This window comes from Temnothorax nylanderi, unplaced genomic scaffold (assembly GCF_030848795.1).
Source record: "Temnothorax nylanderi isolate EJ_2023f unplaced genomic scaffold, tnyl_v1.0 TNYL_tig0015_pilon, whole genome shotgun sequence".
NCBI classification, from domain to species: Eukaryota; Metazoa; Arthropoda; class Insecta; order Hymenoptera; family Formicidae; genus Temnothorax; species Temnothorax nylanderi.
In genome coordinates, this window is record NW_027249077.1 from 821,326 (window position 1) to 847,026 (window position 25,701).

Sequence of the window (25,701 nt, forward strand, 5' to 3'; positions counted from 1 at the left end):
ACTTCTACTCTTGAGCCAAGAGTTTCATTGAAATTCGATGGTGACATTACGCCGATACGATTGTGTTACGTTCAGGCGCGTCGACGTTTCCGTCATCGTTACCGCGTTTAGTGCCAAACAACATCTGCAAACGCGAGAAATTCAGAAGGTGCCGATAATATCTCAGTTTTTTTTCTCCCCACCCCGAGCTGCGCGAACGGGATATTAATTTTTACAAGATTTGATTGTGAGACATAATAAGCTTCTTATTTTTCGTTGCATCTAGCTACCCGTTACGTGTATTCGACTTGTCTCCGAGAGTGATGCATGTTTTTATTCGAATTAAATCTTTCGCGCAATGCGATATAACAAAGAATGAAATGATGCTTGTCAAAATTAAACATATATTTGATATATAAATGTAAAAATATGAATATAATATTCTGGCCTGTACTAACATGAGTAAATTAACCCGCTTGAAATTATACATCTATTATATGCATATCAGAACGTTTTTAAAAACGTGCGTATATAAAAATTCTATAAATCTATAGAGAATACATTTACTAAATATTGCTCCTTTGATTGAAAATTCTATTAACGTTAGTAAGCCATTTCATATCGGTTCTTATAATAGCGGCATCTTAATTAGTGACGCTCGAGGGCGAACGAGTTCAAGACCGCTCCGTTCTTGTCTCATAACAGCCACGGTAATACGGTGAGCGAGATCAGAAGGCGATCCGGCGAACGAACGGGTAAGCCTAGCGACGTAGCAAGCGGGCTCAGCTCCGTTTTCAGTTTCCGATTATTTTTGGCAACATGCAGAGCGGGCAGAACACTCGCCTAAAAATGCTTACGACCAATGGCGCGTCGCCATTGGTCGTGCTTGTACCACGTGAACGGTGGCCTACGATGGAGGTTCACGAAGTCGACTAGGTATCCACGATGGCACAGTCAGCTGCCTAAGGTCCAGTTGGCCAGTCGCAGCCAGCGAGCTTTCTCCACAAGGTAAGCCTACTTCCCGTAGTCCTCGCGATTGTCCTCGCTATTGTCGTAGCGCGAGGGGTGTCCCGGAAGGCATCGATCGTCCCCGTGTTCTTCAGGAGGAAGCCTGGAGAACCTTGGGATAGGAGAGAGAAAAATGGAACGCTCGCGATTTCTTCTTTCGGAGGAATGAGTTGTTGCTCTTGAAACGCCATTTCGATATTCGAGGAAAATTGTTGAGAAGTTTTTCGCGTTCGAGTGTCAGTGTGAAAACGAGTGGCTGGTACAAAAGATACTTTTCAAGGTTGTGACGATTGATTCGCCCGAGACTCCCGAGACAGTGACTGATCGGCGATCATCGACGAGCAATCGCTCGTCTTCAAAGTGACGCGCAGTTGAAAGTGATGGACGAGAACTTCTTCCGTTTAAGGTTTCCGTTGATCGGTTATTCGGAGTACTTCGGCAAAATACGTGTGCACCGATTATATCATCTTCTTTGGACTTTTTTATTTCATATTTTAATTTTAATCAAAAGAAATCATAGAATTTTGTTTCCATTCAATGGACAGTGTTAGATCATTATCAATAAGATTATTTATTATTTCGTGATTAATTTCCTTGGGCTTTACAATTTTTTAATGAAAAGAAAATATTTGTATTACTATTATCTTCTTTAATTTAACGAGATTCAACAACGTAGAACATAGCTTCTCTTGAGCAGGTTTCTTTTTTTAACTATCTCACATAATTTAATGAGATTTAGCGAGGTGTCTATTTTTACGGTGCTTGCCTCTTTGATATCGGAGATGGTACGTGCGTCTCGATAGGATACGTGTCTCGGAATGGTTCGAGCGCGAGGAAATCTATACTTAGCAAAGGCGATCGTCCATTACAAACGTAAAAGAAGGCTCTGCAGCAAGTACGAACAGTTAATGGATGAAAGGAATTTGATCACTCTACAATTTTTATAAAATTTCGATACCTCGTACAATATTCTCGCGTACAATATCGTGACAAGTTCATATATTAACGTCATTCATGACGCAAGGCAACAAAATTATATCCCGATTATGCAACGCTCGTTCGAAATTCCACATCAGTCGTGGGACGCTCCGTGCAGAGATCAAAGGGCAGAATATATATATATATATATATATATATATATATATAGAAACTAAAAGCGTTATAACATTTTGAAAGATTTTTTCAAAACTTAATTTTGTGAAAATAGCTTATAACTTACAGAAAATATTTCTTATTATTTGGTGGCAATTTCTATAAAAAAAAAAACGGTATATTGGGAAAATTACTGTGCATTACTTTCTTAATTAATAAGCAAACAAAGGTGAATAGTAATTATGTAATGAGCAAGCAGGGAAAAGTACAAAATAACGAAAATATTCACAAAAGACCGTTCCATTTAAGTATCATTCCGCACTAATGACATCTTGTTTCACCGTTGTCGAGTGTTCGTTACGACGCGACGTCGCGTTACGTTTCGCTTGTATAACCGTGATATTCCTAAGTATTTTTGGAATGCGGAATGTCGCTGGAGACGAGGTACAATCCATCTTCTTGAGCGTTTTGGAGCTCCGCGCGGCAACAAGAGCGCGTCATGCAAGCGCCGCTAAATGCGCAATTGTTATCTCTCTAACCGAATCGCACAATTTCGGATGCGCGCATACAAGTTTACCTATATAAGTTATCTGTTTTGAAACTTCGTTGGGTCCCGCGCCTCGTCTCTCACAGCGCGGCGGGATGTTCTGGCAAGTCGATACTTCGCATCGGGGCGCAATTCCGGGAGTCTCTCGCTAATAAGAAGGATCGTCGCGTTTCGCGCGATATTTTCCTCTCAAGCACCGTCATCTCCAAATGTCATTCGCAAATAGCGCGACGTGCTGACGTGCATATTCGTCGGCGAGCTCCTCTCTGTCTCTCTCTTCCTCTCGTAAAGACGTGCACGACTTTGTTTATCTGCTTGCCTCGCCGTTTCGACATCGAATTCAGTAGGAGCCGACGCCGACGCCGACGCCGACGACGGGATATCTACCGTGGTCGTTGCATCCAAATTTGGATCGTCGACGTTACCCGACGTCCCGACGACGGCACGTCGCGGAAAGTGGGGACGGCCGACGTCTATTTTCGCGCGCCGGATATTCTATACCGTCGTCGCACGTCGCGTCGAGCGAGAGCGTTATATCCCGCGCTCGCCTTTTCGCCCTGCAACGCGTTAAGCAGCGAAATCTACGCACGTGAGCCGCATGATTTATCGGCATGGCGGTCGAGAATCGATCGTGTGCCTCGTCGCCTCGGCCCGACGGAGACACGTCGATCAATTTCTTCTGGTTATCCGCTATTATTTCCGTCACGCGGGCGAATGGACGTCCGAGCCTCTCCGTTCACCGTCGACGTCATTCCGTCATTATTTTCGTTCGCTCCATTTGCGCGACCGCGGCGTTATACGCGTCGCAAAAAACGCGGAAGCGTTTGATGACCGCTGAACATTTCACACGCAAATACTTGGCGTGCACAGGCTCACGTTCGATCTTGTTTTACGCGATGCTAGGGGACCCTGATTGCAGGCGCCTATTTATTTTAACGACCGAGAGGGTTCCGATGGTACTATTAATAGCGTGTCCCAAGGTTTTCAACCACTGTACATATATGACAATAACGTTTGCACCGTTTTCTATTTATTTTTTTAGGTAGACGCGCGTACCAACAAGACACCATCATGGCGGACGACGAGGTTAGGTGTGTATTCTGATCTGGATTTTTTAAATCGCGTTTTTTCGTGTCTTTATTCATTATTTAAAAGCCCAACGATCGAGGAAGGACCGTAGCATGCAGTGCGTAAAAACGCGTATAGGATATTTCTTAATGTTACGTTCTCTTTTTCATATTTATCTTTTGGTGGATTTTCGCTGCTGCCGATCTTCACATTTGGACAACGGAACCGCTGAAATACCACGCACATCCTACGCGTTGAACTCGTGCAGTAAAATTAGCATTACTGTCGAAAGGTATGGATTGTTTGTGCTTTCTGTGTTTCTGTGAGAGTTAGCATAAACTGTAGTTTTAGAAATGATAGTATAGACCTTGTCAATAAAAATAGAACAGCGGTTCTACTGAATGTTAATTCCTACCGAATGTTTCTACCGAATCTTTCAATTCGGTCGGAAAGTGTATTTGATGGTCTCTAATTTTAGTATCTAAATTAAGCACATTACTTTTCAATTATTATTATTGAGTAAATTAATTATTTTATTATTCCTAGAGTTCAAAATCAATTCTGTGCCGCAGATATTTTATTGTAACAGAGACACGCCGTTTTGAGAAAATATAAAAATTCGGTCTCAAATACACGTTTCTATTAATAAATCATTTACTTCAACATTATACTTCTTCGAGCTTTTATGGGCAAAGCTCCGACTCCGAGGACTTCGAGCAGACCGAGCCTCGTTTTTTTCCTTCTACAGTGGCATTTTGAAGCAGCTTAGTAGAGGATATAGATAGTGGTCAAGGATGAACCACATAGTTTGCGCGTTCTAAAAAAGATTTATATGCTACGTAGAATGACGAGGCGATCACAGAAGCTCGCTTCTCGTCGTGATTATCCTTCATTCCTTTTTTTCCTCCCACAAGAAACTTTCCAACGCTCTCCCAATATTCCTCAGTCGTTTCATTCTCCGACGTACTTTCATTTTTCATTTGTTTTGTAGTTTGATGTTCATTTCATTTTTAATATTTAATTTTTGTATCTCGAAAGAACCCTCGGAAGATTCTTGAGCGGAGATTTTCCAGCGGTTTGACGCGCGGTGACTTTCATCTCTGCGTTCTTAAATAAGCAATTCATTCCCTACGCTCTTTACCTTGACAATTGTGACAGCATTCCTGTGCGTAACGTCCACCTCGCGGACGACAATTTTTCGTTTGTGCGTTGGGATAGAGTTTTCTTTCGTATAATGAAGCCAATTTGCGCGCGACGCGAACCGCAAATGTAAAAGTTAATGAAGGTTTTTGGACCCGTGCAGAGAGGGAACATATATTCCGCAAATTTTACCGTAAAATTTCCGCTCTGTAGGAAACGGGAAATGGAACTGGTCGTATTACGACCGACATGTCCGTTGTCTCCGTTATATGCTCTAAGGCCCGACTTTTTGCCTGATTTATCGTCACACTCTCGCCCTTATTTCGGCATTATTTAACGCGGATCTCTCTCCATTCTTCTTCCGTATCTCTTCGTCTTACTTTATATCTCTTCTTTCCCGCTACTCGAGCAAGATATTTGTCACTCACAAGTTATCCTTACAAAGTCTTTCCAGATTTTCAATTGCAGATTCAAGTCCACTTGTGATCCTTGATTTGTCGATTTCAGTGTACCGTAATAATTTATATCTCACCCTGTACCTTTATCATTACCCTTTCCAGATCGATTTCTCTCCTTAGGTTATACTTATAAAATGGTCCGTCCGCTCGTCGCGGTTTAACTCCTTTCGCTCACGATGGCACGAAAGAGAAGAAATTTTATCTTTAGAACGAGAAAATATTTGATATTTGTCAGTATATATCGCGAAGCAAAACTCAGGCCAACTGTAATGGAGACAGCGTCTACCAAAGATCGGCAGAACTTCCATTTTCTGATTAAAACCGTTACATGAACATAATTTTGCAGACGGTTCGTTTATTCGGAGTCACGAGCGTTAACTTAGCAATGCCGACGCAGGGAACGTCTCCCTTATACAAACTTTCTATTGATAATTACAAAGTTTGCATTATATACCGTGCCAAGTGTACAATTAAAGTTATTTCAGTTTCATTTGTTCAAACAGGATGATACAAATTTCTAACATTCAGACCTTTTACAAAAGGTTCATTAAAGATTAAAATATTTTATAGTTTTGCAATACTTTAGAAAGTTATCATAATGTCGCATATTTATTTATCAAAGCAGGTAATCAAAACTTGTATATCAAATAATTCTCATTCTTCGCTGTGCTATTGTGAGCAAACATTCAACAGCAAACATTCTCCCCAACGGTAAACATTGTCTTTGCTTTTTCTTCAATCAAAGCTAATTGGATAGCTATTATAGTAAAACACACAAAACTCCCGAGAGAACGCGCATCATAGACAAACATAAAACAATCAAACAGACTTACTTGGGGTAAAGTAAATACCAAACTCGCATGTGGAGTGATTTTTGTCTTATGGCTCTTTTTTGTGACGCTACATGATGTAATGCTTAATTTTTGTCTCGTTATACTTGTAAAAGTGTACAAAATATATAATATCACCATACAGAGTTCGCAGCACGCACCGCATATAGCAATAAATTCAAATCGACACTTTATACCGTAAAGAGGCTAATAAAAGTGCAAAGAAAAAAAAATTGTCACATTTTTACTCGCATCTTAGAAATGTGTAATCATCATAATTATTAATAGCATTTATAACAGTAAACTATCAACGAAATTTTTTAAGCGCACGACACGCTTATATATAACAACGTTATTCGCGACGTTGGAATAACGTTTATTCGGAGTGTCAAGGTAAAAAATTGCGCGAAAATTCGCATGATACCGCTTCTGTATATTCTGTATATGACTACGATTTATTTTTGATCTACACCCCGGTCGTTGAAATCTGCACAGCTTGTAGAAGGCAGAGCTAATGGTCGACGCTGAGAGTGCGCGTAATGCCATAAACGAAACGCGGCAGTTTGCGCAAAACGATATTACAAGATGCTCGCCGGGTATGCCGGTTGTATAACGCTTAACAGCGACAAAGTTATATCACTTAAGACAGACTCCATTAGCTCTGCATCGTCATGAAACACGCGAAAACACGGTCGCTGCGCTAATGCTTTGTAAGGTATTCGTTGATGGCGAAATCTGGAACACCAAACGCGCGTAATCTTTTCGTCCTCTCTAACTCTCTAGCTCTCTCTCCTGCTCTTTCATCGTCATTGAGAGAAATATCCTTTTTCACAGTCGAAAGGATCGCGCTGCAAAAAGTGTTTCAGATATCGCCGTACATGCGACCCACGACACAGAGAATATACTAACGAGAAATGTTCTTTCTCTCTTTTTTTTTTGCAGAGAAAGCGCATCGAGGATGTACGTAAGAGAGGAAACTAGCTATGAAACGTAGAGTCGCCTCTTAAAGGACGGCCACTTACCAGGCGGATGAAAGGAATCCTTTCATCGGAACAGGGCTTACGCTCGTTTTATTACGAAATAAAATCCATTGCAAATATTCTAAATTAACGATATTAATTCTGCGAAAATAATCAGAAAATAATCACGGGGTAAAAGTAGAAATATGTAATATATATGTAGATGTAATATCCTTGTTTATGCTTTTACATTATATAACCAAAAATTTTAATATCAGTAGAGAGATGTAATCAATAGCCCTATATGATAGGATTAATATTCTAGTGTTTATAGAAAAGTTGATATTTTTATCTAGTATATCTTTTACTAAAACATATCAACATTGATGCTTTTCTAAATATGCTCATTTTAAAGAATTAGTATTACAATTATTGTAAATTTACAATTATTGTAAATTTCGTAGCTGCACTTGCTCTTAAGTTTAAGACTCGCGAAAGTTTAGCTGAAAGCAGAGGGACGGGAGTGCGAAAAATGTTAGATGAGTTCGAATTGCGCAACACTTTCCGAATTCGCGTTTTACGGGACGCTTCAGGGCTTTCTCAGATGAGATGTTTTAAGGGAGTTTCGCACGAAAAATGCAGGAAAAGAAGAGGAAACAGGCGGAGACCGAGAGGAAGAGGGCGGAGGTCCGCGCCCGCCTCGAAGAGGCTTCCAAAGCCAAGAAGGCGAAGAAGGGTTTCATGACCCCCGACAGGAAGAAGAAGCTTAGGGTAAGTCCGCTTTTTGTTTCTTCCCTCTTGAATTTTGTCACACGACGACCAAGTGGAGGTCTCACGCGGGACGTGGGATATCCTCTTTAAAAACTCGATCGCGACAAGTCGCCGCGAATCTTTCGCGTCATATCTCTCTTTTCCGCTAATGGAAACGGTGTTAATGCTCTGCGCCAGGTTTTCGAAAGTATGCTCTATATCGCATCAATACCCTCGCCGCATCGAATGTTCATTATCGACAACCAAGTCGAGCTCCTCGTTCTCGATTTATCTCATTGCCTCATCGCACGCCATAATCTTCTCTCGCGTTGTTCGAGCCGCCGCGCCGCGCCGCCGGGCAATATCGCGATAATCCTCTTTGCACCCTTTGTGCACCGATTTTCGCGCGCGAAATATTTCTCGTAACGGCCACATCCATTCCTCTATTACTTTCTCTTATTCTTCTCGTTTCCCATCTCTTCGTCGATTTCAATGTTCTGTTTTCCTGCAGCCGCCCGGCGCGGAGCGTCCGAAACTTTCCCAAGTTTATCTCGCCTTTTTACCTTTACTTTATGGTCCCGCCTTACGTTCGCCATTCTGTTTCCATCGTCGCGCAACATCCTGCGGAACGTTCATGCACCTCTCTCCCTCTTCGATCCACGTTTTCTCTTCATGCACCGTCGCGAATACTCGCAGTTGCAATACATAAAGTTTTCCGTGTGTATGCAGATTACCTCTTGGAGAATCTTTTCGCGTTTGCCGGCCCCGCCGCGCCGGCATGTTATTTCCCCGTAAATCCACCTTCCTTCCTTTCGCTGCGTCAATATTTGCTATCCGCCGAATTCCAACCGACGTTATCTCGCCGTTGACCAAGAAAGAGAAAGGCGTTAGCCGTAAGCTTAAATTATTTCGTGAGTAAACCACGGATGGAAATGTTCCTCTCGAGTCGAGCATTTTGTGAGCTTAACACGTCGTAGCTCGTATTAATTCATTTCCATTTTGCCTTTCTGTTATTACACGACATATATTTATATAGACACAAAGATTAATTATACTCATATAACGTTACGTTCAACTCTATTTGTTTTAATAGCCATTTTAATGTACGATTAACCGATATCGCGTAATGAGCAACTTTATTATTTAATAAATAAACAGGATAATAATCCGCTTCATTGCATATGATTTAAATTGTTTATACGGTTTATAGCAGACTGAATATAAATTCGTATTTCCATTCAAATTATGTCAGTTTCATGCTATTAGAAATCAATTCGTTGGTGAGTCGCGTAAATATTTCAAGGTAAATATTCCTGACTAAATTTCCCCTCTTATCTGCCTACGAAATATTTTTTCTTCTTATCGAGCCGAACCTTACGAATTTTTCATGTGTTTACAGTTGCTGTTGCGTAAGAAAGCCGCCGAGGAATTGAAGAAGGAGCAGGAAAGAAAAGCGGCCGAAAGGAGGCGCATAATCGAGGAGCGCTGCGGAAAGCCGAAGATCGTCGACGAAGCCAACGAAGGTACTTTACTTCGTTATGCAATCCTTAAAAAAACCCGAAAAATCGCGTTTATGGTATTTTTTTGCCAGAGTATTTTTTGACAGAGTTTTTTTGCCAGAATATATTTCCTATATGCAGACAAAGTTTGCGCTGTCCTGAGTACATAAAACTGTAAATTTACGTTTGCTTTTACTTGATCGATTGTTTTCAGTTTAATAGCAAGGATCATTGCACAGAAACAATGAATTTGACAAGTTGATATAATGTCGACTTGCATGAATTACACAAATAATTTTTAAGAATTTTATATTAAAGAAGAAATTTCTTATACATTTGTGCAACAGTCTTTAATTGGGCAAAGTTGCACTTATGTAGAGAATATGAAAATTTCTAAATCACAATATAATTAATAATAATACCCAGTGTTCATCTTCAGTTTCACAGGTCGAAACTTTAAGTTACTATTTTTCCCACCGTGTTCTATCAATTCTTTTTTAAAGATCTTCTTTTTAAATTGTTAGTAAATTTTTTTTTCGAAAATGTTGAAAATGCGGTCGAAGGTACGGTAATTGGCATATGATTTTCAAGATTGAATTATTGTGCCACTAAGCTTTCTTTCAAACTTAAAATAATTTTTCAATCCCAATAGAAAAAAATAGTGTATGTGAAGGCACAATAAGCGAGGTATACATTTCCGAGACGAATTCTGAAATCTGAATATACACAGAAATTACGTGACGTTTTCTCGTGCGCGTCATTATTTTGTTTTACATTATTTTGTTTCTGATGAACCACACAGACACCCTAAAGCGCGTGCTGCGCGAGTACCACAATAGGATCTCGTCATTGGAGGATAAAAAATTTGACATCGAATATATTGTTAAGAAGAAGGACTTCGAGGTACTTTTGAGAGAGCAACAGTTACGATTACGTTTATGCGATTACGTGCAGTATGATAACGCGGCACTCACGATACCAGTAACAATATTGTCGCAATTGTGTAACGCACCAATCTCTACCCGGTCTACATCTACGTAGGGCGACGACGGACATAATTAGAGTTTTGGCAAAGAGACCAACGTCGCAAGATTATTGATTGCACAATTTTACAATATCCCGGCTATATTTAGTCATCGTCATAGCTCACGCTCGAAAATAGCGATCTAAATGATCTACGCGAACAATAAAAAATGGAGCAATTCGTTAGACTCATAAAAAAGAAATATTAAGATCAAAAAGTATCTTTGTAGTTTGCTATAATTATATTGCTACAATTATTTGCTACAATAATTATTTTGTAATATTAAAAGCTTTATTTTCGCTAGAGGATTTGCAATTTCGGCTAGTCGCGGCTACTTTCATCAACCAACGAGTCGATGAGTAATCGTTATCGCAGCAACTTCGTGAATGATTAACGGTTCTTTACTGAAACTTGAATCGTTCGTCGTAGCTTCCGTTCTGCAGCCGGGCAAGAGACACGAGCTTCGCATTCTTTCGTCGCACCGTTTTCCATTCACACTTTTCTTTTTCTTTTTTTGTTTTATCTCTGACGTAACACAAAACTGCCGTCGATTTTCTTGATTCTGTCCGCATCTTGTTTTTTTCTTCGCATTAATGTGCGCGCGATTTCTGGATTTCTCGTATTGTCTCTTCTGTCTCTCTGCTCTCTTCGTTTAATCCTCTGTTTATGAATCTCTGGAGAATTTAATGGTGATTTAAGAACTCTATGGATTATTCGCATCTTGATTATTGTGTTAATACGGCTTATTACTACTCACTTTCTATTTTTCGCAAAACATGAGTAAGTCAGAATAACAGAATAACATCAATTTTGAAATACGTTAGGTATGTCTAAATATAATATAAATATAATAAATTGTTATACACTGCTTCACACAACACTCGTAGCTATACCACCATAATATTTTCTACTGATATTTACGAAAAACTTTGATGCTTTTTTTTTCATTTTGCGAAGTACTATACATATATATCCACCATTTCCTCACTATGCCATTATTTTCAATCTATACGCGGATATCTATTTGCACCTGTATCTTCGCTCCTAGACGCAAGATTGTTTCAAATTTTGCAGTGACGTCTACGTTCGAAAGTCGTTCTCCGAAGATGGTTTAAGAACTCGCTTTCGTTCGCTGCAAACTTGAAACAGTCTTCACACCACCGCGGCACGGCGACAGTTCATAACACCTCTCGACTTAGCTTTCACACATCGATCTCCCTCCCCAGATTCACGTTTTCCGCCCTTATACCCCATCCGTCATTCGTTCAAGTCATACACGCGAAACGGACACCGTATACGTATCATTCGCGAAAAGTTACAATACATCCGTTACACGGTTACAACATTATTTATTCATTACAACGTAGCGATATCTACGCGATATCTACGACGTAAACGGTTAAGTCGCGAGCACTTTTTCAAGGAGTGACTTGAATTTTAACAGCTAGCGTGAAGTCCACTCTGACCCAGTATCATAAGAGGATCAACGTTCTCGAGGGGGAGAAGTACGACCTTGAGTACGAAGTCGCCAAGAAGGATATGGAGGTCGAGAAAGTTTTTTTTCGTCGCAAACGAGAGATGAGCTGCGATTAACGCCAAATACTCTTTCCTATTTGTCTTTATTTTTTTCATCTTTCTTTCTTCTTTCACGCGCGAAGCACCTATATCTATAGCGTCTGTTCCGATTTGCATACTCATAAGCTGTCCGTAATAATATTAGACATTAAGTAGACATCTGAGTATTTTCTAGCAGCAGCTCTAACGTAGTGGCCCTCGCGACTCGTAGAATCGCTCAACGTAGATCTGTCTCATTGTCAGTAATGTTAATTTCTCGCAGGCGCCATGAGTAGAAAAAAACTATGTTTCATATTATACTCCTGCGAGTACGCACTACCAGACTCAGAGACCTTTCCACACTCCCGTATTACTCTCATCCTGCTGATTTCCTCTCGTTGAATTTTCCCCATCTTTCTCCCACTTGCCCCCCCTCGTGGCAGGTTAACGATCACGCAATTGTCAGCTTCGTGCTTCTCGCTTCCAACGCGAAAGACTCATTTCTTTTCTATTCTCCCTATGATAATTTCATTCCCTCACGAATAATCCTTCGTAGTAATATAAATCATCACAGAAGATCGCACAGAAGATCGTCACGACGCGTTATTTTTCATCACATTTTTAAACATCACAAAGATTATTTTTTTTAAATAAAAAATACAACGGAACAATTTGTTGATACTGATACGCTAAGAATAATAACAAACCGAATGAAGTGTATCATAGTTGTTATTCTTCTTATCCTATCGGTATCAACGAATTAGATAACAGCCGTCGCAATTTTATATTTTTATATAGTGCCATAATTAATATTTTACTTTCACCTTTTTTCTTGTTTTTGAAGCTATAATTTCTAAACGATTATAGTATAATAACGAATTAATTTTTAAGACAGCCGACGGCACAGGGATAACGAAACACATTCAGCGGACTTCACTTTGCCCTTTTTTCCCAATAACTTTTTGTTCTTTTAGCCGAGCTGCAGACGATCTGTTCGGCATATTGGAACAGACTATACTTACTCGAGGGCGATAAGTATGAGCTCGAGAGGCAAATTAGGTTGAAAGTGATGGAGGTAATTACGATCGGCTTGCCTAAAGAAGAGAGAGCCTGTCGAGTCACCTGCATAGATTATTTTTGTCCAACTTTCACCCTTTCTCTCCCGCCCTTACTTACGTGGTTCTTTTTAACTCCGCCACGTGCTTGACCGAGCGGCATCCTTGGTCGAACGGTTCTCGAAGGCGTTTCTGGTTGACGGGTCTTTGAACCTTCGGTTCAAGCACGTTTGCACGTCTCTTAGATAGGGAAATGTCGCGAGGCACTAATGTCTACAAACTCTCGATGAGACTTTGAGGACAGTTTGAAGGAACGTAACCAGCATTAACTTTTTTTCTCTGCATTTTTTATCGCGCGAACCTTAACGTTAACGTCCTTTTATTTCTACTTTTTATTTGCGCCAACGGCCGTTGCAGCTGCGGTGTTACTTCGACGAGACCAGATCGCATCGGAGAGTGCTCGCGCGACCATGAGAAACAAGAGTGAGATTTCTCTCTTTCACTTTATTGTATTCAAATTTGTCTCCTTGTTCGATTGTTTTCATCGATTCCGATTCGTTTAACCCTAGACAAGTACACGAACAATGATAGAATATTTTTCGATAAGAAAAATCGTCGGCATTATGCGCCGATTTACTTTCTCGTTCACGCCACTTCCAATTACCTCATTCGGGATAGTCCGGGACGTGCGAATGGTCGAAGATCGAAGTTTCGAAGGTGTTCAGCCGAGGCCGCGGCAGCGCCGTGCATTTCCTCCCCCGCGATACATCCGGCAGGGCAACGACAGGGCGATCTCCATTTTCACGGAAAAAGACTTTAGGGCGGAATTACGTCCCCCGCTCGATTGCGCCGAGGAAAACACCTCGGGGTTTCCCCGACGTCCCGCGCGATTAAGCATTCGAGCATCGCGCAACTTTTATTACCGCGCACGTGGAGCGAGAGAGGGACCGCCAATTTACTCGAATCGGAGATTTCGGAAGTTTTGCTTGTTGCTTGAGATCAAGAACTGTCTCATCGGGATTCCAGCGTCGTTCGTGGTGTGCCATTAGTATTCGAGCAGCGAAGTTTATATTCTTCGCTAAAATATGTAAAGCTGGGCTTAGATACTTGGATTTTGTACAAAGCAAAGAGTATTACCCCTCAATATCGCCCGTGTAGTTTTATTTATTTAGTAAACAGTAATGTTATTGCTATTGTTAATGTATGTATGTTAAATTTATAGATTCCTGAAGATTTCTAATGAATCTGCAGCTATTTGTTAGATATCCTATAATTCTCTTCCTCTTTTTACATATTATTTCAAAAATTAAATTTTATAAATCAATCTGACCGCTTTTTTTCTCTTAATTAGCTATTGCTTTCATCGAGCGGATATACTATGCTTTTTTATTTATAAATTAATTATTTTTATTATTAAATTTTACATTTTATTAAACTCGACAGAATTAACGAATTCTGGCTGAATATACTTATAATATTCCAATGATATTCACTTTTTCGTGACTCGAGAGACTCGTAGATAATCCTAGCTTTCACATCACACGTCGCGCGAGATCGATCACACGCTAAGAGCTGTCTGTCTCTCATTCCGCCTGTGCCCCTCCACTGCCCTAAGCTGTCAGAAAAGCAAACATATCGAGGAACCAAAGATTTCTGAGAGACTCTCCGTGTTCTTTGTAGTGGAGTTGAAGAAGATTTGCCAAATGTATCACGACCGCGTCTACCTTTGTGAGGGTCAGAAGTGGGATTTGGAGCGTGAAGTTCGGAAAAGGGACTACGAGGTACAGGAAAAGTGAAAAGCAGCGACAACGGCGAACAATGCGAGGAGAAAGAGAGCAACTGCCGGATCGCACGTCTCTTTTGATCATTTCCTCCCACGGGTTACCAACCCTCCCGCGTATATCAGACGATAAGGGCATCACCCTTCTGCCCCCCCCCCCCGCCCCTCCCACACACGATCTCTCTCTTCGCGTTGTCTCTCGTTCTCCGCCCATCCCCCTTTCTGTACATACGTTTCTCTTTCGATTGTTGTTCTCTCTTTCACGATATTTTTCTTAGCAGAAAACACATTTGCGGCGCGAACGCAAGTCCGCTCCGGGGCGCGAACCAATGGGATAAGTTCCCACGATGGAGACGCGTGGAGGAACCCTTTGACGAGATGACATTTTGCTACCCTACGAATCTTTGTAATCTTGATCAGTCCTGTCTCGATAATTTCTAGCCGACAATCTACGGCGATCTATCTTTTTTTTTTTCAACGCGATATTTTTGCGAAGCGTGACGGGGCGGACGAACGTCGCGAATAATAAGGAAGGGGATTTTTCCTTTTTACGTGGATATGAAGTGCCGCAACCGGAAAACATTTTTGTCGGTCACATATTTTTGCTCTACTCCTTTTCTCTCTCTCTCTCTCTTTCTCTTTTTTCCTATTTCTTTTTTTTACCGCGTAACGTGTCGTTCTCAACCCGCCTGTTCATTTCTCTACGTCTATCTTCGCTGTCTGGCTAAACGCATACTGTATCCACTTGCTCTTTTATAACGTATCTATTTGTCACAAATCTATACTGTCTCTCTTTCACTCTATTATCTAACCATAACGCAAATATATCTCTCTGAGCTTTATATACTAACTCGCAAATGAAAATAAAAAAAAAAGCTTTACTCTCTCGAGTCAGGGCTGGGCAAGCTTATAAAGAAGACGCCATTATTGTGTTACTATATATACTCGTAACTGTATACTGTATAACTCTTTATACACCTTCTTAAATTTGCAGTATTGATTCGCACGCGGATTGGCCGACCGCAGATCGTGATAATTAACGTTGTATTCTCGCGCGCCGAGAAAAATGATCGTGAAACGAGATGGGCGTACGATTTCGCAGTGATAGAAGCAGTTGCCCTAGATATGTTGCAAAAAAAAAAGAGTACGCAATCGAAGAAAATATATCACCCACGAAGATCACCGAAAGGGATCACTCCTCCTTTGGTCTCACGCGAGAACTAAGCTGACACTGTATGCCTGAGACTACGTGCGCGCGTAAATGTGCGTGCGTGCGTGCATGCGTGCGTAGATGTGCGGTGCAAAATCAGATATGGAAGCGAAAGAAAAGAAACGACAGTACACATCGGGAAAATACATCGATTGTTATACGATTTTTACGGTGTCTTCCTCTTTATCTTTTGTTTTCATCATTTTGTTTTATGCTTTACACACATTTCCGTTCTCTCTTTTTTTTCATACCTGCGTTTTTCTCTTTGTCTCTCTCTCTCTCTCTTTCTTGTTCTTTCTTTCTCCCTCTATCTCTTTTCGCTTACTCCGTCCTATTAAAAACAAATTTGCTTTACCGCGCATGCATGGCTTTTCTAACTAATAAACTGTTTAAAAGATGCAATATACATATATGTATACATATAGGCGTAATGAATGCGGGTTAATTAACGCTGTTGGATATGGTAACAGGATTATGAGGAAACAGGCGGATGGCTCCATTATAGTGTTGATTAATTTCGTGTTATTGAAGACTTGACCGATCGCTATCTGATATTTCGGAGCGTCATGTGATGCGAGATAGATTCGTATTCTTTCGAAATACCCATTACCGGAATTATGTATCTCGTTACGCAAATTAATCGTTGTCAAACAAACACTCTTGTTATCAAATTGGTATTTGTGAATAATATTTATGTATAATAAATTGATACAAATTACACTCCTTTTTCTTAAATTCTTTTTTTATCTTAGACATTTTTAGAGATCAGATTCATTTCAAGATGGTTATTTAGATGCGAATTATTTTATGTTACGTCGAATTCAGAGAGATGAATATATTCGTAACGTCAATTGCAACAGTTTAATTATCATTATCACTGCGGAGTAGATTGAACGGTTTTCTGATGAAAAGTATGATAATAGTGATTTATGAAAATAAGAATATGTGATTTAAAACTCGCAGCAGCTGAATTAACAGCATGAGCGCTAGCCTATCGCCAACTTTTCTATTAATCTCCGTGATTATATAGTTGATAAAACTCCGTTTGCGACGGACATTGCGAGTCGCTCGAGTTAATGGAGCTTAATTCGCGTATACTTCCGTAGCTACGCGATAAGAAGTATGGCACTTCATATTCATCGCGAAGGAAGAAAAACAAGCAATTTTTCGCGATTTTATCTCGGTATTCTTATTCTATTATATCATAACACGCGCGTGAATAGTTGTGCGAATTTTCATGACTTTGATAAGAAACTGGCTTTCATCGTTAACATTTTGAAAAAGCATATTTTCTTGCATTATGGACTATCTAAACTTGTCATTTACAAAAAAAAAAACGTAATTGTTTTGGGATATTTGCAAGATCGCATTGAAGAAAGCATTAAAGACATTGAAAAAGCTCGACGATGAGTATACAGATACTCAGTCGGCGATGGGTACAAATCAGTTTCGTTTCGGAAAACGATTATCGTATACCTTCCCATAAACACTTTAAAAAGTGGTAGAGTCGATTGTGTCTACTTTCTCCCGTCACAGGATTTTCCATTTTTAATTCTCACAAAGGTGGACTGGCTCGAGAACGGATTAAAAGATCACGAAACCGAAGTGCCATGCTGTGAAAATCTTCAGGACGCAACCCCCTCCCCCTCGCACCCCCCTCAATCTTCTTTTTTCTTTTTCTTTCTGTTCTATCGATCGAGCCCAACCCTCGTTCATTAACTTCTTCCATTGACTTTTGTGAGATAGACAATATAAATGTGTACATGAAATACCCGACTCACACGAGAGAGACATTGGAGTAAACACGTACAGGCGTCTACGATGTTTTTAAAGTAAAGCGAAGTTGATTTTGCACCGATTCGCACGCACCACACCGACTGTCAGTGTCCTCTTGTTATGGTGTTCAATTAGGCTGTAAATAGCGGACTCTTTTTGGCAGGACTCTGTTCTCTTCTCTATTTTTTTTGCGAAAAAGTTTCGCGAAAGATAATTGTTTCCTTTTCACCATTTTTTAACAGAATTTTGTCGTCAGTTTTCAGTCAATCTTGTCAAAAACTTGAACTGTTTGTGATATATTCACAGGATATATTTACATAGTGCATTTATGACACTGCTAACAATGATTATCTCGCAGCATTCAAAATAATTTCTACATTTCACGCGTCGCTGCTTTGGAAGCGAATGTTATTCTGAGATAATTGGAGCGCATTACATCCGACATAACGTTAAACGTTTTAGTAATGAAATAGCAAATTAAATCAACCGGTTATCGATCCCGAGAGATTAGTTTCACGCTTCGAATGAGGCGAACAGAGCTCTGGCAGTCTAGAAAACGGATTGTAGTGGATTTTGTAATTTTTTTCTCATCACGGCGGACGAAAGAGCTGATCGTGACCAGCCGGTCCCCTGATTGGCCAAAATGAAATTCACACCCCCATCGTATCCAATCCTTCTTTTCTTTCTCTCTCTCTCTCTTTCTCTCTTTCTTTCTTTTGTCGTTCCTATTCTCTCCCTTTCTCGTAACTTGTGCGAGGAAGAGAATAAAGGAAAAAGAATATAACGGTCGAATGATCCCTAAGAAGAAAGGGAGAGAATCCGACAAGTGGCTTTAGAACAAAGTCTCGCTCCTGAAGAAACTGTTTCAGAAAAAGTAAAATAATCAATATCACCCGTAAGAGCGATAGAAGTATTTTCAGAAACAGATGAATTCATACAATGAGGACTACGGTGATATAAATCAACTTGCATTTAGATTTTAACCTATTCCGAGATTCTGCGTACGTAATGCAACAAATTCGACGATTTCTCTATTCCTTGCATGTGTGAGTTTCTGCGATAGATTATACATCAGATATTCAATTCTGTGGGAACAATTCCACGGTCTACTAGCCAGATATGAAAATGCACAAATCATAGAACCTCTATTGCAATATTAGTCTACGAAACTTTCTACTATCGCTATGAAATTGCAATTATCGATTTTTATGTACATTGTGTGTTTGTCCTTTCTTTGTTATGAAGCTGAATGAAATGACTTTTGCGATGTTTTAATCGTGATATTTTTCTATGAAAAAATGTAAAGTGTTATTTTGCCGCGTAATTGTTGTATTTACGAGTAATGTAAAATCTCTCGTCCATGATTTTTTTTTATTAAAATTTTTACTTTCTATTAGATTGGCATATGTGTCGTAAATTTTGGATAGACTTCCCATTGCAGTTTTAGTTATTATTTATTCCGCAGACCTCCCCCTTTTCCTTCCATTTTTCGTTATCATTCGCTCGTCGCGAAACCGCTCCTCTATTCCGGATCCATCGCCGTCATCCGCTATTGCAGTTAATCCGCAAGCCAATTTACTGTCAATCTCGATCCGTCGAGTGGCTCGCCAGTTGAATATCTGCGCGTTTGCTCAACACTGTGTAACTCCCTTTCCTCTTTCTCTCTTGCTTGTGCTTTTGCCATGCAGGATACACGCCGATACGATTTGATTCACCTGTCCGTTTCTTTTTTTTTCTTTTCTTGATTAACCGTTTGTGGCTGGATTGTCATGCCGTTCACGTGAGTCCACTAATCCGCGTTTAATTCTAATACGCGATATTTCTTTACTGTATACAAGAATTATTGCACAACTATTTCGGAAAAAAGCTTGCCTTTGGAAATCTAAAAGAGTTTGAATCGAATAGCTACGTCGAGAGTATTACGTTTTCGTATAAGGTACACTTGCTCGAATATCGTCACACTGCAGATGTGAATACCTTACTAAAATATTCGAATATACATATTCGAAACGGTAAATTTGTCTTGTATATAAAAAGAAAATTATAAATGCGCATGAATAAATTATATCGCAATATCAAATGCAATGGATGTTAATAGAAATATTCAATACATGCAGATCGCGGACTTGAACAGCCAGGTCAACGATCTCCGAGGTAAATTGTAAGTATCTTTCCTTCCTACATAGATATCACAATAACAATAATCACGCAATACAATTTCTATAACTGGAATACTAATATTTATCCTAAGATTATATTTTATTGTATATAACGTTCGCTTGTCTCTTTCAGCATGAAACCAACCCTGAAGAAGGTGTCCAAATACGAGAACAAGTTCGCCAAGCTCCAAAAGAAAGCCGCCGAGTTTAATTTCCGTAATCAGCTGAAACAAGTCAAGAAGAAGGAATTCACCTTGGAGGAGGAGGACAAGGAGGTAAGGATGATCGTTTTCGATAAAACCTTCGCGTTTCGTCTAAGCGACGTGAATTTTTTTGTAAAAATATTTCTTTCCCTGTCCATCAAAGCGTTCTTTGAATTTATCAAGACGAAAATAATCTTACGAGAGGAAATACACGTTGGAGAATTTTACCTCCATGTTGTAATTATTTCTATTTATTTTAGTAGCATTTAATTCGAGTTTTACTTCATTTTTATTTATTCAGTTACATTTTTTATTTTTATGTTATTACCTTGTACATTTCTGCGAATTTAATTTCGATAAATTCATCGATAGTTATTGAATTTTGCAAGGGACGCTTATTTTTTACGACCACCGCACGACGGGTAGGCGTGTAGCAAATGTTTTATTAAGTGTAATTAGTGAACCAAAAAACAGTTTTTGTAACCCTGGTTTTTCTTTTTGTGTACAAAAACCCAATTGGCAGGTTTTCATCGTTTAAGTAGTTTTTTTTTTTCGTTCAGTGTACCGTGTCCAATTTAGGAGATCCGCATTACATAGCCTTGTTTGCATTTCGATATTGCCGCTATTAAAATATTTATGATGATACATTTCCCTGGAGGTGCATTATTTTATCAGCTAATTTGGAAGCTAAAATTCTCTCGGAAATCTCGAGCAATGGATAATCGCGCGGTAATTAATCATCGATTCATCGAACCGCGATACTTTCGGTTAAATGTATGAGGCTATTGTCATTTCGAGGATGTTAAATTTATGCAAATCGATTAACCGCAAAATATATCATTGCGATAATCAATGACTGCAGTAGTTTGAATAATAAATGTCAATATACAGGGTGTCTTCCCACAACCATCTTGCAATATTGTAAGCATATTCTGGGGATCAATCAGATTCAAAATCTCCATAAAGGTGTCGAGATTATCATAATTTTTTAGTTATAAGCAATTAATCTCGTTTAATTAATAGTATAAAGTTTACGCGTTTACTGCTCCGAATTGCACTTAAATGCGTATTATCTTTGTCGTTTATTATTGATTTTGACAACTCAGATGATATCGATTTTCATTGTTCGCCCGATCTTGCGTTTTAGTTTCTCACGTGCAAGTATTACGTACATTATAGCAATTAGCTGATATTGTGATAAATTTATTCTTAATGAAAAATTTTTATTATATATACACAATTACTTCTCTCGGTATGTAAGCAGGATCTCCTCAAAAGGATCGTCGGTAGACATGTATATACGTTATCCGTATTGTGGAAGTAGTAGTAGTGGTAGTTGACTAGGCAATTTGTGTTGTTCTCCACAGCCCAAGAAGTCCGAGAAGGCAGAGTGGCAGACCAAGAAGTAGATTTAATATAAGAAAACAGTAAAACAGTTTGAGTGCGAAATCTCAATAAAATACAAACATTATTACAACGCAAAAAGAAATCGAGAACAAACGAAAAAAAACCAAGAAACTTACTATACACACGCGTACACATACACATATGAAGAAACATTAACACAATCGCGTTTGTACAGTCGACCTGACAGGCGCGCGCACGCGTGCGTGCGAAAATGAGCCGTGAAAAAGCGCATGGGAAAGAAGAAGGAAAAGAAAATAAATGTGTAAACGCGTTTAGAACAATTTTGATACCGTTTCCATCGAATCGTCTCGCGTGTTAGCGCGTTCTCGCCGTCACGTTCGTTCGAATTGTTGTCAAACTAGTTCGTTAGCGCTGCGAAACAAATTAACGAGTGAGAATTGAAAACTGCACGAACAATTCTAGGGAGTTAGCCGATATTTGATTATATCCCTCTTTCGCGCAAACTAGTCAAAACGAGCGACGTAGGGAGAAGTTGACTCTGCGTAAATATTCACGTACAACCTGTTATACATAAAAGCGATAAGTTGTGGCAATAAACGATCGAAGAAAGCGCACGTGAAATAAGTTAGATGTTTCCCCTCGTGTCTCCAATATTCTTTTATATCCCTCATCGGCAGATTTTTTCCCCCGCTTTCTTTTTACTTATTTTTACGATTTATTCCTCACCGTCTCTGAAGTTTCTCACCGCGACAGATCGCTCTTGATTTTTATTTTCTCTTTCCTTTGTCCTGGCTACCCCCATCGGATACGAAACTCGGTAACTCGAATTGATCTCAATTCCCGATTGTTTCCGTTATACGTAACAGAAACGTGACGCTGTGTATGAGAATGTTAATGCGATCATAGCACCTTGTATTTTATGCGAAATCAGATATGACTTTCGCTCCGGCGCGGCGCGGCTCGTATTTTCTTGTCGTGTGATAAGAGAAATTCTTCCAGACGATGTTACGCGAACGCGTATTTCAAATATTCGATAAGGAGAAAGGTCGACTGTTATCGAGACTCGCACCCCGTTTTACTCTCTTTCTCTCTCTCCCCCTCTCGTAAAACTTCACTAATTCGCTTTTCTCTGAGGCATCGTTTAATTTTCTTTATCTCGTATTTTTTTCTCCGACATCACGGCGATTAGAGTACTGTCCAATTTGTACCTATATCTGTTTTTTTATATTATTATTTTGCGTTCTTTTCCGTCTCTATCTATGTAATTTCGTAGAAATTTTCGCGATAGCGTAATCCAGCGCGAAGTAAATAAAATATAAAATTAAGAGGGACGCAAAAAGGTGAGATTGGCTTGCGAAGTATATTTGAAGCTGACAGCTCCACTTTTATTTCGTACATAATGGCAGAAGCGCTTTACTCACACATGCCTGCCCACTCGCGTTTTTCTACTCTTCTACTATCTAATTATATTGTTGCCTTCCGTTTTTTTTTTCGCACACTCGCCTCGTTTATCTTCTTTTTACACGTGTTAATTTGCCGCACTTTCTCACGCAAGATCGTTCGTTCCGCCGGATTGCTATATACCGAATGCAAAATGTAAAAAAAAAGATCAATAGAAAGAGGAATACAAGCTCACCTGGAAAGAAAAAACAGAAACTGAAACACGCACTCTTTGAAACTAAAGTCGTTTGATCACGCAATTGAAGTCCTTTTGTAGCTTGCCTTATTGCCATCAATCGGCTGCCATGCTTTCAGACTGTAGAATTTGTTGCTCTGTCTTTCTGTCTTTGTTTGTGCACAGCCGTGCACGCATTTTGACGTTTTATGCAAAAAAATCTCTTATTATCTTTTTTTCTAATTTATTAAAAATAATAATTAGGAAGAAAATATTTTCGACGATCAATATGCGTGTCGATCACGATGTCGATCATGGCTTACGATTTACGACGTGAGCCATGAACGACGCGTTACTCGTTAAGTTGATATTTAAATGTACGCTTAATCAGTGTCCACGTCTTATCTGTCGACTAATAATATTGCTCTTGCATTATGTTCGCAGAGTGCGTCAAAAGATAAGGTAAAACTTTAACAGCCAACTTGTAGCTCGGCATGCCTGCGTAAGAGAGAATGACGCGTGTGATAGATGAGAGTAGATAGAACGAATAGATCGTACATATTGGCGTGCGTGTGTGTGTGTGTATGTGAAGTGGGAGAATGGAGAGATAGGATAGAAAAGAAGCTTCTCCTTCGTTTTTAACGTTCGTGGTGATTCAGTCCTCAGTGCAATCTTTTCTTCAATATTATGTTCCGCTTGTTCGTGATTTCCTCACGATGTTTAGACGCACTGCTCCCAGCATTCTCGACAACGTTGGAAGCCGTTGTCTTTATAGTTTCTCCATTTCGATCTCTTTTTATTTATTTTTATTTTCTTTTTTGTTGGAGACTTGTGATTCTCCTCTGCCGGTATTTTTTATTTTTACTAACAATCTGCACGGCTTTGTAGATGCTGGCCGTGATTGAGCGTAGTGCCGGGCGACGTTCCCGGTAACGTCGAGAGAATTTTTTGATAGTACGAGAATTGGCGATCCCCGGAAGCTGGCGCAGAAATTCCACGATTGAACGGTGTATGGCGACGCGATCCACGACGACGACCACGAAGCACAATTTTTGTCTAGATCTCGTTCTCTAGATTTTTGGCATAGACTGCATAGAGTCATCCCGACTGAATAGCCCCGTTCAGAAGTTTTTTGACTCCCCTAGGATTATCCCCCCCCCTCTCCCCAGCTTTGCAAGCGCGTTCACCCCGACACTGCTAACCAGTGTGCGAGTCTAATTTTGAACGTAATGATATTCCATGCATTTGACGCAACGTTTCCTCGATTTTGCAGAAGAAACCCGACTGGTCGAAGAAGGGCGACGAAAAGAAGGTAAAGGAAGAAGACGCGGCGCCACCGACACCGGTGGAGGCATGAGAGAATTGAAAATCTCATTCTCGTCGTTCCCGAGAGAAACGCAGGATCGTCTGTCCGTCTCACCGTCAATAACCGCTCGATGCAGGAACTCCAAAGAACCTCCTCTATATTTTTTAACGATCGATTCATTAATTAATTTAATGTTAATTTAATTCCCGTTGTCGTGAGTTGCACGCAAAAATTTTGCCCGTCCGTCTGTCCGTTATGATTGCTCGTACGTCCCACAGATTATATCGAAAACAATTTTTTTATATCCAATATCCAATCCGTAGCTCTACATTCTACACTCCACTGTGTCTGTCCTATCTTTTTTATGGACGTAACGTATTTTTTTAATGGACCTTGTAAATCACCGTAGAGCACTAGAGTTGCGTGCAGGATTCATAAAAAAAAGTAATAAAATAAAATTTGTCTCTTTCTGCAAATCAAATGCGAGGGGAGAGATATTAATGTAGAGAGAATAACGGGGGGAAACTGTTACTTAAGGTTTATTGTAAAGCAAAATATTTAACAGTACTCAAAATCTCTATGTGTGGTCATTTTCCTATGTTTTATTCATATTCCTTTCACATTCCACCTGTGACAGTTTTTGTTTTAACCTTTGATATGTATAGATAATATCCGATATTTTGTATACGTTTCATGTTTTATGTACGTAAAATAATTATTTTTCGTTTATGCATTTCTCACCAAGTAGATAGTGTAGAAAGATACTAATTAATTATTCTTAACGATATAAATATAAGATATATAACGGCACTTTTTCGAATTACTTTAATTATTTAGAAAATCTTTATTAAATATTTATATAACTTTTATCATTTATACTTATTTTTATGATGTAAAATTAAATACTTTTGATTCAAATTAAAAGTGCAAAAAGGTTAGATAAAGGATATACAATACAGTTTTTGGCATTTTTCTTATTATTTTAACGTTTGGTAATTTTTATTCGTAAAGCTGTTACTGCAGTAAGGGATTTATATTTCTAGCCGTTGCGTTGTCGCAGCGTGTTAATTAATAAGAATAATGCCGAAAGCTTTTTAATTTGCAGATAAGTCAATATCCAGAGATACGGTAGGTATGTCACTAACTGGATTTCGCTTCTCATAACTATTCGCTATTGAGTGACGCTTTTGACACAGCTTCATCACGTTCGCTATGATACACACGCTCTTATGTACTTTGACAATTTCGATCTGCTTTATTGATTTATGGATCTGTTCATTTCCCTCCATTTGCGAGAAGTGTTCCGCCGACTGATATTTTC

At 39.5% G+C, this 25,701-nt stretch overlaps 1 protein-coding gene across 8 annotated transcripts; it reads left to right on the plus strand.

Annotated features, from left to right (window-relative positions):
• The first annotated feature begins 867 nt into the window (after positions 1-867).
• LOC139768251 (troponin I-like) lies at positions 868-24,956 on the plus strand. 8 transcript variants are annotated; one of them, XM_071698245.1, is made up of 9 exons: positions 868-987; positions 3,669-3,712; positions 7,065-7,082; positions 7,724-7,852; positions 9,231-9,354; positions 11,799-11,899; positions 19,847-19,890; positions 20,022-20,163; positions 24,348-24,956. In XM_071698245.1, the coding sequence occupies exons 2-9, from the start codon at positions 3,698-3,700 to the stop codon at positions 24,429-24,431; spliced, it is 657 nt and encodes a 218-aa protein (XP_071554346.1). In that variant the 5' UTR covers positions 868-987; positions 3,669-3,697; the 3' UTR covers positions 24,432-24,956. The 8 variants fall into 8 exon arrangements, with proteins under 8 accessions (XP_071554346.1, XP_071554349.1, XP_071554344.1 ...); XM_071698243.1 differs by lacking the exon at positions 11,799-11,899 and adding an exon at positions 12,883-12,983 and having other exon boundaries at positions 869-987; XM_071698242.1 differs by lacking the exon at positions 11,799-11,899 and adding an exon at positions 14,644-14,744 and having other exon boundaries at positions 872-987.
• The last annotated feature ends 745 nt before the right edge of the window (positions 24,957-25,701 follow it).

Bases quoted from the DNA above. Each gene is read 5' to 3' on its own strand.
- LOC139768251 (XM_071698245.1), top strand. The intron at 11,900-19,846 runs GTCGAGAAAGTT...CAATACATGCAG, and splicing joins TCGCCAAGAAGGATATGGAG to ATCGCGGACTTGAACAGCCA. The intron at 20,164-24,347 runs GTAAGGATGATC...TCGATTTTGCAG, and splicing joins TGGAGGAGGAGGACAAGGAG to AAGAAACCCGACTGGTCGAA.